Consider the following 15,066-nt stretch of genomic DNA (forward strand, 5'->3'; position numbering starts at 1 on the left):
GCAGAGGGCGCTGCCTCCGCTCAATGAAATGGACTATACCGCATTTCAATTTTCAGTTCAATCACAGAGGTCGATCAAAAAGTTATATTCTTTCAAAGGTTACTAGATAACTCGTCACAGTATGATCGAACTAGCCATTTTCTGGTGATCACATGCTAGGATAGGGCAAAAATCATTCTTTCTATGTTGTTTGAAACGATTGAAATTCACGTTCAATTGCTAATATGGTCATGTTGACCGCATGCATTCAGAGAAATGAAAGAAGCCATCATTCGCTTTGATTATCCATTAGTCCGATTAACGTGGTACCAACGACTCCCAAGATGTTCTTTCCCTATCAAATGGAAGGAGCATTGGGTTACATTCGGGAGAGGTGCGAGTCTTTTGATAATCCATTTTTTGGCCGGACTCGAGTTAATCAAAAGCCTATTTCAAGTCCTTTGCTGAGCTTAAGCACCCCCCCCCAGATCGGAAAAACTATTTTGTTTTTGCAAAACTACATTAGGCTAATGCAATCACTTTTTAAGGGCTCGAATCTTACATCGTCAACTTATGACGGGTTTTGGCCCGTTCTCTGTAGAAATTAAATCAAAAATGAAAATATATAAATTCTATTTATCGCTATTCGGGTAAAAGACTCTCATACATTCGGACTTGAGTCCGCACTTGCCAGAACGCTACTTGGAATCATTTTTTGCGGATATCCAAATCAAAAAAGTTTGGTTTTGATCAATCAGACTAGACTTTTTTTTTCATTAAATGACATTCTTTGCATCGGTAACACATAACAATTAAAATCCGTAAAATATTTGCCATGAAAAAAATGATTTAAACTTCTCAAATGAATAATCTTCTCGTCTTGAACGCTGGGATTCCAATCCCGGTAACGCTAAGGAAGTCCGCAACAAAAAAAATAATAATAAAAAAAATAACCTTAAACGGCAGAGGCTTGCTGAGGAACCGTATTGGTAGAGCATCCGCTTTCCGATTTGCGAATCCTGGTTGAATCCCAGGCTTGCTAATTCCAAGCTTCTCTGTGGTATTTGATTACAGCATGAGCTGCTACTTTAACAGCTTAAATGGGCGAACCTGCAATCATTCCCGAGGGTGAGGTAAAAATTAATGTTGGGCTGTGATAACGAAGCGGGAATATCTCTCAATTGGGACACCCATCATTCAGATAGCAAGCCGAGCGAGGGAGCTGCCATTTGACTTCGTAACAAACAAAACAAAACAAATCAAACAACCTTAAACGGTGGATCGGATATGTCACTGAATTTTTCATTGACTCATCCTCAAGCCACTTTGTGGTATCAGATTGTTATTCATGTTGGACATTCAAGTAGGACAAGCATTCTGATAGTTTTCAATTATGAACCATTAATGTTTGCTTGCCGCCGGGGCGATTGAGCGAGCTCTCTTAGTCGGACACTTTTGTCGCGACCAGAAGGAGAATGTCTCACATGTGGCACCAAATCTAGTCAATGTCCTCCATGAAAACAAACCACTTGGCTTATGTGGGGAACCGAGGGATATCAAGGCTCTTTTCCTTATATTTTCGACAGTTTTTCTCCTCGTCTCAATTTCCCATAATGCGGCCTTGAATACAGGACTTTTCTTTTGACCTAGCCGTTTGTTTGATATGAAAACTTGAAATATACATATGTTACATAATTGCTACGACCTCATTTGAAGAAGAGTCTAATTTATTGACTCGAATTTGAGTTTGCTAAGTTTCAACCTGACCATAATCCAATGGCTCATTGAGTGCGACGAAAAATTTGGACCCATCGTAGGTCGGCGTTGCATAGAAAAAACTGTCGATTATAAGTAATTTGATTGAATCAAGAGTCAATTATTGTTTTACTGACTAATACCAAGACTCATCCATATCCCATTTTCATGATTTTGTCCCTAGGCAACATACTTTCTTTGTGTATATTCGCTACAACATCTCAATGGCTTAATTCTTGCTTGATAAAACCCTACCTGGTTTTCAGTAATTCAGTCCTTGAGCGATGGGTTTGCATTGCAAGCCATTCATTCATCCGAAGAGTTGCTCCAGTACACTGCATAGCATAGACTTCATGTTAAAGTAAAATCAAAGTTCTTTTAGGCTCTTAATATCCTCAGAGAAATCGATGAAGACGAAAAAATGTGACACCGATCTTCCGCGAGCTTTCAAATAGTCAAAGGATGAACTCAGAGTCCCTTCAAGTTGTGCAAAGCATTTCTTGGATTGGGATTGATTTTCTTTATTCGTTTTTTCCTATTAGTGTCAGATTAACAAAAACAGTCAGTCAGTTGTGGTTGCACGTCAAATGAAATAAATTCTCGCAATCGATTAAATGCAAAATTAACATGAACTTCTCTTAGATCTATTTCCATGAACGGATCGACGATCAAAACAGTTTACGTTTCCATGCATGGGATCCTGTTTAACGGCGTTAACATTTTGTTCTATGATGCCCACCACTGGCTTTGAACCAAAGATTCATTAAGTGAATCACGACATATAAATTATAAGGCTGATGAAGAGACCAAATGCTTTAATGGATGTGCAGATGACGAACCTCTATGGAAATACAAGGCACCTCAAATAGTGATTGCTTTAGAAATGAAATGATAACTTAATCTTCATTTGAAACTCATATCTCCTTTTTTGCAGATTTCCTTACCGCTACTGGGAATGGGATCCCCAGAACATCAAGACAGGAAAAGTTATCAATTTTCCTTGATTTTTTATTCAAATAATTTGTGATCGACCAACGAATTAGAGTTGGCGGATCTGGTTAGCCACGTGAATGTAGGGTTGATCAGGTATTTGGATCAAAGAATTGATCAGAAAAGTCTGACTTCAAGGATGCTACTAGATCAACACTTACATATTCCCCACGAATACTTGAAGGAAGCAAATTGAACAATGTAGGAGCCCGATGAAAAAAAAGAGGTTGGCTTCATCGTTCTATCTTTGGACTGAATCTGTATCAAATCTCTAAACAAATTTCGAGTCTTTACTTATTATGAATGTCTTTCGTGAAGACGTCAGTTCAGAGGAAATGGGAAATCTTCTAGTTTCTGTATTTGAGCTCGTGCGCGATCATTTGCCGGATGTAAATCTTTGATGATCAATTACAATTTTGAACTTTGTTTTCGGCTCTTTTTAGAAAATTGGTTTTGTATTTGGAAATTCGTTTCGGAGTTTCCGAGCCGGAACAGAGCTGGATGGGAGCTGAAATTTCGTTGTATTTCCTAGTTACCCATGATAACGTTTTGATTGCAGACAATATTAGCAGCCTCACATAGGCTTTTTGGGGGTTGTTCCGAATCTTCTTGAAATTTGAAAGAAAAAATATGCTCATGCCCTTATTGTTCTTACATTTCGTTCTAAAAGCTTAAAAAAGGCGGGCAATAAATCTTGTGCAGAAAGCTGATTTGTCAAGCTTCGTTTATTACGAAGTATACATAGGTCAATATTTTTTGTTGTCACATAATTATACATATAGAACTGAAGAGGGCAGAGCTCATAGCTATTGAAACTGACTTTGAATTGTCTTGATGTGCCCACGTTTTTGTTAGATGAATAGAAAATGTTCAAGAATGCATTTTCGTTTATGGTCTCCCTCGGATTCTTCGTTCATCCAGAATCCTAGAAAAATGGCATACATTACAAAGCCCATCATCGTGAACTTTGAAGTAAGCGAAAATAAGATTCAATCCTAAGCCATTCCTTTCAATTTTTCTATTTCATCTGCATTCATAGGGTGTATGAAATTTTCATTTGCTACGAACATAACAGATGGCGTAATCTTTTCATCCATCTGGCTACTGCATTTTAAATTGACTTGATAAAAACATTTTCACGGAACATGTATACTGCAGTACTCTGTTTTCCTTTAGTGGCGCGCTCTAATCCCAATGCTTAAGTAGAAATGTTTCCTTCGTGCGATTGACCATTTTCACTTTGCCAAGGTCTTGTCAGTCATTATTCACCAATCATCTGCTTCATTCCATAGTGTAAAATAGGGCCTTAAGGCGAAGACAGAAAGTGTAGTAATGATTTATGGTAAGGCAAGCAAAAATTCCAACTCAAGTTTCGGTCGAGCTCAGTTTGATTCTCGAGAAGCCCCGTTGTCATGATCCAATCTTTCAGAGCCTCTGCGAGTGTCATATTTTGGTCTTATTTGTTCTCTCACTGAAATTGATCATATCGCACGAGTGTTATGATTTGGAAAGTGCGAAATCCCGGGGTTTCAAGTTCAAAAGTGTGCTGTCAGTCGAGCTCGCTCGGTCGGTGGGTTGGTTGGTTGGTTAATTGCTACTTTTTGGCCTCTAGGAATTTAGAAGGAAGTTTAATTATCAAATTATTACTCAACGAACGTAGATTTGCATGTTTGTTTATGAGCCCTGTCGTTCCCACGGTGAATTGGGCAAGAATAAAAAAGGTCGCGTTGATTAAAGTGAAATCATACTCAACCAGCACGGAGGCCACCATTAAGCCAATCCATTCGAGGAGTCCGCCTCAATTTCGCGCTCTCAAATGTGTGAAGGTTTCCAACTACTACTCCTACTTCTCCTTCTCCTTCTTCTTGTCCGATCTTGGAAATCCTCCGCGAATCTCCAGCGTCCCGGGAACTCTCTTATCATCGACGGTTGCAATTCTACTTCTCGCACGATGAAAGAGGGGGAGCTCGACGATCCAGCTCTGTTTTCATTTCAAATCCTCTGGAATACCTCTGAGCTTATCTATCTGGGAAGCGAGTACAAGAACGAGTACGCAGGTAGGTAGGTAGGTCGGTACACTACATAATACTCCATGAACAAACAAGGTTCGTAAGCATGTCCGTCCCTATGTACGTAGAGTGGTAGCAGCCCTCTTTCACCGCAATGGATTCCGCCCAGCAATGTTCACGATCGTTGAGAAGACCTCAGAAGTCACGCACCTCAAACCCACTTGCAAGCTGGAACCCCCGCCGGGAACACTGCGTGGAAACAATTCAGAATGAAATCGCATTCCCTTTTCCCAAATTTAGATTTATAGATAAATAGAATAGAAGATCATAATTGTTCACAATTCTAACCTGGCGACAGGTGATTATTCTTGAACATATAAAAATTCTGATTTGAATTTTTTAGCCCCGAGTCCATGCATCCATGAACTTGAAAAAGTGCAATGAGATCTTTCGAAAATTCAACTTTTAGGGATTCAAAATACACAATGTGCACCATACCATGAACTAGAGTATAAAATGTATTCGTCTTCTACTGCTAGATAGCTAATATGTATATACAATGAATAATCAAGATACTTGCTTCTAAGTCACAAGGACTCATCAATGTTGAGCAGCCATTTCGTTCACAATTCTCCTAAAGCAAAACATGAGCCAAATAGGGCCTTCGCAGTCTTTCCACGTGTTAATCTACATTGACTGAGACTGCCACCTCAAATGTATTTGCTGTCATTAACCACCATAACTTCAAAGCCTTGGTGCACTCCCCCTCAAAAAAATCAAACTTCAGCCGCATGGTTATTCATGTACGTACGAAATTCAACCCCAAAATACTTTTTGTATTTTTAAGAACCAATTGTCGCTTACCAAAGTCCACTTTTTTCATAACAATATACGAGGCTACAAGACTAATGTTAAATTACTTCCTTTAAAGCCATTTTCATTGTTTCAAGTTAATGTTATTTGCTTATTTTCATATTACGCAGCAATTTAGGCATTAAATTTGCACCCAACAGTCATCCATCCTTTCACATTGCCACATCACTCAAACATTCTCACTCAAAGAAACAGTGAAATTTCTTAAAGGCTAACTTAATCTATGATTTGCAGCCTTGTCATACACAAAGGCCACGAATTTCTTTCAGTTCAATTTCTTACCGACCTAGGTCGTCTTCCTCACCGAAAACGACAAAGTGTAGGAGAAGGAGAAGAAAGAGGAGGAGGAGGAGGAGGAGGAGGAGGAGGCCCAGGGCAAAATCCGAATAAGACGCGAAGCATTCCTGTGAACTTCCACCTGAGGTGACTTCGGCCCAGGTAGTTTTACTTTCAGTCCGTCAGATCTGCTCCATCCCTCCGTCCTTCTCTTCCCGTTCGTTCGTGCACTCCTGTACCTGAACTGGCTTGATGAAGAACGAACTAAAGAACACCTGAAAGGACCGAATAGGAGGGCCATTTGATGGATGCATGCATGCTCTGGGTGGCGTCCTGGAGGAGCACGAGACTCGCCGGATCGAGCGAGAACTTGGGCGGGTGAGAGAAGTAGCCTTGATTTCGGCTTTGCCCTTCTTGACTCGTCGACTTCTTTAGTTACATCTCTATGCCCTGGCGAGCTCAACGTAACAATTTTTCGAATTAGTGCCATCAAACAGAGGACGACCTACTCACACTCTCTCTCTCTCTCTCACACACACATACACAGAGAAAGACAGACTCACTCACTCACACTCACACACAAAGAGAAACGAAATAAATGTATTTGGCAAAATATCTTGAAAGCTCATCCTCATTACTGGTCTAAAAAGGTTATTACTCGTTCCAAACGGTCCACACAGGGGATCTAAGAATTGAGTTTCCACTCTATCCGCACACTCCACGGCAAAAAAAACTGGTTCTCTATTTTTGGGTTGGGGTACCAAAAGTTTGGCATGAGTCTGAGCAGCCGCCATTTTGGTTTCCGACCGCATCACTCCGGTTCATCTCAATGGGAGAACGATAATATAAAATGATAAAAATAACTAAATACAATGCAGATCCCAACTATCACTTGCATGATGGGGACGTGGGATGGGGTTCTAACGGATTTGGGCAAGTGAAACAATTGGGGCTAATTTGCCGTGGTATATGACGAATAGCTAAGTGCTACCTTTCAATCCAGCAAATTAAGAAGCATATTTTGGGACAAAGCAATGAATATTTCATTTCCACATTTTAAAGGTCGCTGCAGTTCAATTCCATATATTTTTAGCCCCCAAAGGATTGTATTTTGCAAGGAAGGTGTACTTGGCTGCATTCGTTGAATCTTAATTTTGCCCTTGTTCTTCCAAAAAATATCTTTCAAAAAAAAAATCCAGCAGTAGTTGGAGTTTCACCTTCAACATTTTAAATAGGGCCTGAGTCAATTTTCAAAAATCCTGCTTTAAGGTCATCCAGAGACATCAGCCACGTTATTTTGACATGAAAATTTGCTTGGGGTTTCTCCAGTAGATTGCACCATATCAATGTAAGTTATTCAAATGATCAACTAATCTTTGCAAGGAATTTGCCTTTCATGGACAAGTCTATCTTAATGAACGAGAAGGAGCCGATGGAATTTGGGTCGATCGATGCGTGATTTTCTCTCGATCGCCTGTTTTCGCTTGGTGACAATATAATCCAATCCGTAGTGTTCCCAAAATCGGACCTAGAGTCCCATAAATACAATCACGATAATTCGGCAACCAGATTTTGAGCCTTTACATTCCCTTTACTCCATTTTCTAATCTCCACAAGAACAAGGAATGAAAACCCCAAGGATTGATTACCATTAATCAAAAGCTTGGAATGGCTTTCTTCCTTCACTGTTTCTTGATTGTTCCATGAAGTCTGGATAGAGAGAGTGGAAACGCAAACTTGAACCCAAGAGTTGTTGTTGTTGTCGTTGTTGTTATTATTATTATTATTAAGAGTCACAGATTTGGTACTTGTCTCATAGGATGTTCGAGCCAGATTTCTATCACCATTCCATGCCTGAGACCAGCTATGCAATGCACAAGCAGCCCAGTAAACCTGGGAAGGAGCAACGAATCCGCAGACCCATGAATGCCTTCATGGTTTGGGCCAGAAATGAGCGGAAGAGGTTGGCGGATGAGAATCCCGATCTTCATAATGCCGACTTATCCCGGATGCTAGGTATACCTTAAATCTCAATATAGCTCCCGTTTACGGGATGGGATCTCGTTTGGGATTTGGGGTGGGACCACGTTTTATGTTACCTACTCATGCGTGTTCCAGGCAAGAAGTGGAAAGGTTTGACCCCTAGTGAACGCTCTCCATACGTACAAGAAGCTGAATATCTGCGGTTAAAGCACATGCAAGATCATCCCAATTACAAGTATCGACCCCGACGCAAGAAGAAGGATAAAGCCAGTCCGGGATTACGCGGGGTGCGCAAATCTTCGCAATTGGTGGACACGCCCGATCCCTCCCCACAAGATAACCCAGTTCAATTCCAGCATCACTTGAGTACTACACGACATCAACAACACCAACAACAGCACCAACAGCATCATCTTAATCATCACCTCCAACACCAACAGCAACAGCAACAACAACAAATACAACAACAGCATCACCATCTTCAGCAGCAACAACAACAACCGCATCAACAACACGCCCAGCAGCCGTCTTTCAATGCCACCTCTACATCGGTGTCTCAGATGCTCCTCCCTACCCCCGACAACTCACCCAACACGATGGTAACCGGGGGTGTGCCTACCTACGAGGGACTGGAATTTCCAGGTGCCCAAGCCAACCATTTCAGGGGTGAGTTAACGCTCGCTTCATTCAGAGAATGTCGTGAAAAGTGCCGCAATTGAGTGTGCAAAACTGGCCAATTAGTTTGGGGTCGCATTTCATTCGCGTCTTTCGCGTCTTTCGACCGACCGACCGACCGACCGACCGTTTAACGGACCGATCGGCGGACCGATCGGCGGACCGACCGAACCCGACCGAACCCGACCGAGCGACCGTCCATCAGTCCATCCATCCAGCAGGTGTATGTATCAACAGGAGCATTCAGAAATCCTCGATTGAAATTGATAAGCTTGTTGCAGCACGTGCTTCCTGGCAATAGCCGGAGACATGAAATCCAAATCCTCGATATCGAATGACACCTCTCAAAACATTTAACCTGACTGACAAACTTTGACGGCTTTTTTGTCAGCTTCAAACGAGAAAACGACTTTCTTCCCCTCTCTGTGTCTTCAAAAGTCGTAGAGGTCTGTCTTCTGTAGATGCAGCTATGTAGGATAGTGAGATCAAACATACCCTCCCACAAGCATTCCTGGCGTGCTAATACACACCGCGCCTTTTCCTTCCACATTCCCCACCTCCGGTCACTTTTAGACCATTACATCTGGATTTCCATCTTAGAATTGACAATTTTCACTCCACACTGGACAACATTCGCCCCCCCCCCTTTTTTTGACTCCAATTACCCACGTCGATTACGTTACGATTGAGTTATGCTCAGACATCATTGAGGCTAATGTCGGTTGATCAGATTTGGGCGCCATGTTTATTTTTTGGACGCAGCTGGGGAAACAGAAACGGCGTTTTGGTAGATTGATCCNTCATTCGAAACAGTTGGAAGGCGTTTACTTTGCGGCGACAATTCCGGTTCCCTTCCAAAGTCCGAATGAGTCGGTGGGTCTTGTTCCTCCATCTGGTTGGGCTCAGGAGGTGGAGCATTCTGCTGTACCGTACATCCGCCTTGTTCGCCCCCTTCGATCCTCAATCCTGCCGGCGGCCTCGTGAACATGTGTATGTGTCTATATCCTTAGCGCTCGCTGCCTTTCCCCCACCCACCCACCTTTCTCATTTTCCTCACCTGTGTTGATTCCCTCGCATGTGTATGTCCGTATAAGTTTTCGCCTGCGCTTTTCATCTGATGCCTGCCCTCTTCTCGATTGCAGGGGAAAACGCCTATGGAGCTCCAGGCGGAGCCACCGGAGCCGCTGTACCCGGAGTAGCAGCAGGTACGGGAGGCTCGTATGACCAAACACCCCCACCACCCCTGGAGAGCTACGGGCAATACTATGAAGGCGGATCCTCGCTGAGCGCCGCCACCGTTCCGCCCACCAGTGCCAATGATTATGACTTTTCGTTTTTTAATAATTACAATAATAGCCATTGTTATTACCATCTTGAGCGCAGTAGCAGTTCTGCTGCAGCTGCGGCCTCTACCATGTCCCTCACGCAGCCTTCGTCGCCCTCCTCCTACATAGAATATAGGTGATTCACAATACGTCACGAGCTCTTGGCAAAGTTTCATTTCCCAGATGCAGAGTGAAAGTCAAAATGGGGCAGAAAGGAAGCAAGGAACGTCTAACCAAACAAGATTTAGAATTTCTTAAAACCAGTACCAGGTACGACGAGAATACCATCAAGGAATGGTACAAGGGCTTCAAGAGCGATTGTCCGGATGGCAAACTCACTCCCACGGCCTTCATGCAGATCTACAGCAAATGTTTCCCCACGGGAAATGCCAACGAATTTTGTGATCATGTCTTTCGAACTTTCGACACCGATAAAAACGGATTCATCGACTTTAAGGAGTTCCTTCTGGCCATTGATGTCACCTCCAGTGGTTGTCCGGAGGAGAAATTGAATTGGGCGTTCAGGTAGGCCATCCAGGTGCACCAAGTGTATTCTTCGTTTGTCTAGTTTCTGAGAGCAATCGAAACCTCTTGAAAGGGGTCAGACAAGTGAAGGATAAGCTTCAATCATTCCGTCATATCTTCCACTTTTTCTTCGTCTTTCCGCCACTCTTGGTGGCTCACACCTAAAACGCTAAGTGAGCTAACATCTAGTTCAATCACATGTCGGGATCAGGAGTTGGCTGCCCTCATAATTCAGCATATTTGTATTTTTCATAGAGTATAAAACATAAAGCAAATAAGCAAACCCTCTCTCATGCTTTGGTTTTACCCTTAGGAAGAAAGGAAACCAACTTTAATTGCATTGTACAAGAAGGGAGAACGCGTTACATGCTTTTACTCAAACATTTGATTGAGGAGTTAAGTGGTATCTCCATTGTCTGTACCAATAGCTCCATTACACCACATAAAGAACATCAAATCCCACGTCCTCATATCAGTTCCCTTTCTAAGACGTTCTTGAGATTCAAGGATAATGTTCGAACGGCTCAATAGTTCATGGATTGAGCGCTTAATATAAGAGACAAACCTTGTTCTAGCATGTATGACGTGGACGGCAATGGTCACATCGACCTCATCGAGATGACCAAGATCGTGAAATCTATTTATAACATGATGGGACCAAACCAAGTGGCCATGGACCAATTCGAAAGCCCGGAAGCTCGAGCGGAAGGCATCTTTAAGCGGATGGATATCAATGCCGATGGAAAAGTGACTCGACGTGAGTTCGTGAGATGCTGTCTGGAAGATCAGAAGCTCATCGAACTCCTCACTCCACACTCTTGAACGCCTTCCATATCCACCCAACCACTAATATAACAACTACAACCACATCCACCAACATACATGTGTCATCGTCATCATCGAATCAATTTGCACTTTGAAATGAATTTGGGCTTCCTTTCTTTTCAACTCCTACTACTCAGATTCTTCGAATCGAGTACATTCGACATAATAACCTTACGTTCAATTCTATATGTCTATTGATCATACATCCCAATTGGCATACTCAATGAGTTGTTGGGCCTGAACGGAATGGGCCCGACAAATGTGGGTTTTCAGGTTGCATTTCTGGGTGAATGCGAACGAGCAGAACGGACAAATGAAGGGCCTCTCTCCACTATGCTTCTTCATGTGCATCTTGAGGGCGTTGCTTTGGTTGAACCGCTTCGAACACTCTTGGCACTCGAACGGTCTCTCTCCAGTATGAATTCGCTCATGTCGTTTGGTTTGCGAGGGCTTTTTGAATGTCTTGGAACAGAATTGACAAGAAAGGCCGCTCGCATCATTCGAAACAGTTGGAAGGCGTTTACTTTGCGGCGACAATTCCGGTTCCCTTCCAAAGTCCGAATGAGTCGGTGGGTCTTGTTCCTCCATCTGGTTGGGCTCAGGAGGTGGAGCATTCGATTCTATCACGTCTGGTACGATCATTTCCTCAAGAGGTGGTGGTTCAACGGGAGTAGAGATGACTTGATCGCCGTTGATGACAATATCAATGTTCCCTCCAAATTTCAACTGAGACAACAGGGCCTCGTCTACCTCTAATTGAGCGATGGCACTCTCCATGTGTACGCCATCCAATTGGAGGCGTACCACCGAGCCAAGAAGAGGCACACCCACATTGGTGACTGAGTTCAAAGCCTCGATCAAACTCGAAGCAGGCACCGAGATCTTGAGGCTGGGATCGTTCTCGTTGGGTGTGTCTTTGGACTTGGGCACATCTTTCCGAGGCTTTTCATGAACACTGATAGCATGAGCACGTCTTTGAACCGGAGTTTGGAACCTTTGCGAGCAGGATCGACATTGATAGGGAGCTTCACTCGAATGCAAGCGGATGTGGCTTCTTAACGAGGTTTTGGACAAGAACTTATCGCCACATTGATCGCACGTGAGCTTGGTTCGTTGGTCGGAGTGAAGTCGCTTGTGGGATATCAAAGTCGATTTCAGGGAGAATTTCTTGTGACATTGATCACAAGCAAAGGGCCGCTCACCCGTATGGACCCTTATGTGTCGCAGGAGATCAGAGTTTTTGATGAACTGTTTATCGCAATACTGACATTGATGCTTGGACTTGGCTGTTTTCGATCCATTCAAAGTTCGATCCTCGCCAATGGGCTTCCACTTGTCAAGCTCTTTAGTGTCGGGTCCTTGAGACGTGGTCAGTGAAGTGGGTTTGACCAAATCCAACGTCGATCCGTCGTCCCATTCTTCCTTGGGCCGATTGTTTTGATGACAGAGATCCAGTTCTTTGAACACATTGCTTGATGTCTCGTTGAAAGTGGGCCTACAGTTTGAAACGAAAGTCGGGGGTTAAACCCAAATTTCATCCCTCAAACTATTCACCATGCGTACCTGGGGGGCGTTTTCAATTGGGGCGTTGGGCTTCGTTTGTCTCTGTCCTCGATCATAAAAGATTCAATGTCCATGCCCAGAACATTCGGATCCAGAATGATGGTTCCTGCCTGAGCCTCTGCCTCTGCTTCCAGAATCTGGCAAAACAAAAATAAATCGAATCATGGGTTGGAACGAAATCATGTGACAAATCTCTGACTCACGGCATTTTTAGGCAAGTCCATGGGAATTTCGTTATGATTGGCTTTAGACTCGTTGACGGGCATCTCAAGTAGAGTGGGCATGGCGGGTGTGGAAGGTTGAGAGAGTTGCGAGGTCAGTCCTGGCGTCACGGGGGACTCAATGCTTTCGTTGAAGACGCAGGGGCTGGCCACAGACTTGGAAAAAGGCGTGCCCACATTTTGATCCATGCTGCCAACACTTGGCACGGGATTCATGCAATCCTTTTCATTGAGGACTCTGAAATCAGATGCGAGATAGAAACGTCATCCAAATTGAACACCGAGAGCGTTCATTCGCGTTGAAGCTTACGGAATATGCATTATGAAATGGCCTTCTGATTTCCCCTTGAGTGGAAGGGCCACCTTCATAACAGATTCTTGTCCTTGGTTGACATTTTCGGCCCCCTCTTCCCTGGATTCCGTCTCATCTGGGGTCTCACTGAGTAGACATTTTGGATGCCGACGAGTGATGTGCGTATTCAAACTAGACAGCTTCTTAAAGGCGCAAGAGCATTGCTGGCACTGAAGGTAATCATTGGACTTGAGGGTAATACTGTGAACCCGGTAAACATGGGTTTTCAAATTGCCTATGGAGATCAAGCAGGCCCAAATTAACACCCAAATCGATGGTTTTGAATCGAAGACAAAAAGAATAGGGGTTCTCACCTCGTTGAGTGAAGGACATGGGGCAAAGTTGGCAAGCATGGGGCCGCTTTCCTGAATGTTTGAGTTCGTGGATCTTTCGCGTTTCATTCTGGTTGAAGCGTTTATCACAGAATTGGCATTGAAACGGCTTCTCACCCGTGTGCGTGCGCTCGTGTCGGATGCGGTAACTCTTCTTACTGAAACTCGACGGACAAAATGAACACAAATGCGGCTTATCCACCCTCGATTTCCGCCCGGGCGTGGGTCTTTTGAATTTGGACTTGGTCATCTCCCGGATCTTGACATGTTTTTCACGGTGAATCCGTAACTGTTGGGCTGAGGCAAAGATCTGCTGACATTGGGTGCAAGTTTTGAACAATTTCTGGAGAGCCACCATTTCGGGTTCTTCCACTTGGCCATGTTGGGTCGATTGATGACGGGCCAATTCGGTCTGATGAAAATAAAAGGCATTATTAGTTTTTAGGAATTAAATGCCAATTAGGCTCAGATACGATATGGCGTTTCAATCTGGCATAAATAAATAAAAGATGGTTATTGTGATCACAATTTTTTTGACTGTGAAGAGACATTTTTGATGAATTGATGAGATGTTTTGGTAAAAAAAAAAAAATAAGAAAAAAATTCTTTTCAGAAGTAGAAGAATCACAAACCATGTTAGATGGTCACAAAAATCAAGGATCGACTATGATTTTTTTTTCAGTTCAAACCACACCATTCTCAAACCTTGTACGCTGAGTGACCTGAAAGGACTCAAGTCTCGTTTGGTAGTCTTACCCGACTTTGAAACTCATCGTCACATTGAGGACACACGACATTTTCACTCTCGGAATGGAGCGACAAATGACCCTTGAAGCTAGCCGGACGCAGAAATGTGCGCGGGCAAATCGGGCATCGAAACACCGACTCCGCCGTTTCAGCTAGAAATGAAAACAATTTCCCTTAGCCCCATTAGATACGAATTCACATTACACATTAGATCAATGCCGTTCATCTCCAACAGAGAGCACTCTTTTCACGGAAGACAGACTGACTGACTGACTGACCTGTGGAGTCAATGGGATGGGCCCAAGCTCGATGAAGCACGAGATTACGCTCGGCATTGAAGCTGGCCTCGCATTCCGAGCACGGAAAATGGGTGGGCCCGTGGAGGGCGGAGCCAACCGCAGGGGGTGGTTCCATTGACATAGCCCTCAAGGGGAACGAAACCCCATGGACCATGTATGGGCCGGGCTGAGTGGGCGTGAACTACTGATGAATGGGGAAGAAGAGACAGGGTGGGTCTGGCCAATCCCAATCCCAGGATGAACCTGTCAGCTAGTTGTTATTATTGATAAAAAAAGGACAGACACCAAATATCAGGGTGACACGATGGTAGGACACCCCAGGCTCCCCATGTCTAGA

General features: G+C 43.6%; 3 protein-coding genes across 3 annotated transcripts; 2 read left to right on the forward strand and 1 right to left on the reverse strand.

The window, feature by feature from the left end:
- The first annotated feature begins 6,188 nt into the window (after positions 1-6,188).
- LOC131885050 (transcription factor Sox-17-beta.1-like) lies at positions 6,189-10,005 on the forward strand. Its single transcript, XM_059232974.1, has 4 exons — positions 6,189-6,532; positions 7,702-7,898; positions 8,001-8,531; positions 9,683-10,005. Exons 2-4 carry the CDS (start codon positions 7,703-7,705, stop codon positions 10,003-10,005), a joined length of 1,050 nt encoding a protein of 349 aa, XP_059088957.1. The 5' UTR covers positions 6,189-6,532; position 7,702.
- A 62-nt stretch (positions 10,006-10,067) lies between these two features.
- Positions 10,068-11,338, forward strand: LOC131885051 (neuronal calcium sensor 2-like). The gene is made up of 2 exons (XM_059232975.1): positions 10,068-10,390; positions 10,966-11,338. The coding sequence occupies exons 1-2, from the start codon at positions 10,068-10,070 to the stop codon at positions 11,210-11,212; spliced, it is 570 nt and encodes a 189-aa protein (XP_059088958.1). The 3' UTR covers positions 11,213-11,338.
- Positions 11,093-14,991, reverse strand: LOC131885049 (zinc finger protein 236-like). Its single transcript, XM_059232973.1, has 7 exons — positions 14,709-14,991; positions 14,440-14,582; positions 13,666-14,095; positions 13,310-13,586; positions 12,982-13,237; positions 12,779-12,915; positions 11,093-12,710 (listed from the first exon to the last, which is right to left on the reverse strand). The coding sequence occupies exons 1-7, from the start codon at positions 14,881-14,883 to the stop codon at positions 11,414-11,416; spliced, it is 2,715 nt and encodes a 904-aa protein (XP_059088956.1). The 5' UTR covers positions 14,884-14,991; the 3' UTR covers positions 11,093-11,413.
- Positions 14,992-15,066: the final 75 nt, after the last annotated feature.

Source organism: Tigriopus californicus, chromosome 8 (assembly GCF_007210705.1).
Source record: "Tigriopus californicus strain San Diego chromosome 8, Tcal_SD_v2.1, whole genome shotgun sequence".
In the NCBI taxonomy this organism is placed as follows: Eukaryota; Metazoa; Arthropoda; class Copepoda; order Harpacticoida; family Harpacticidae; genus Tigriopus; species Tigriopus californicus.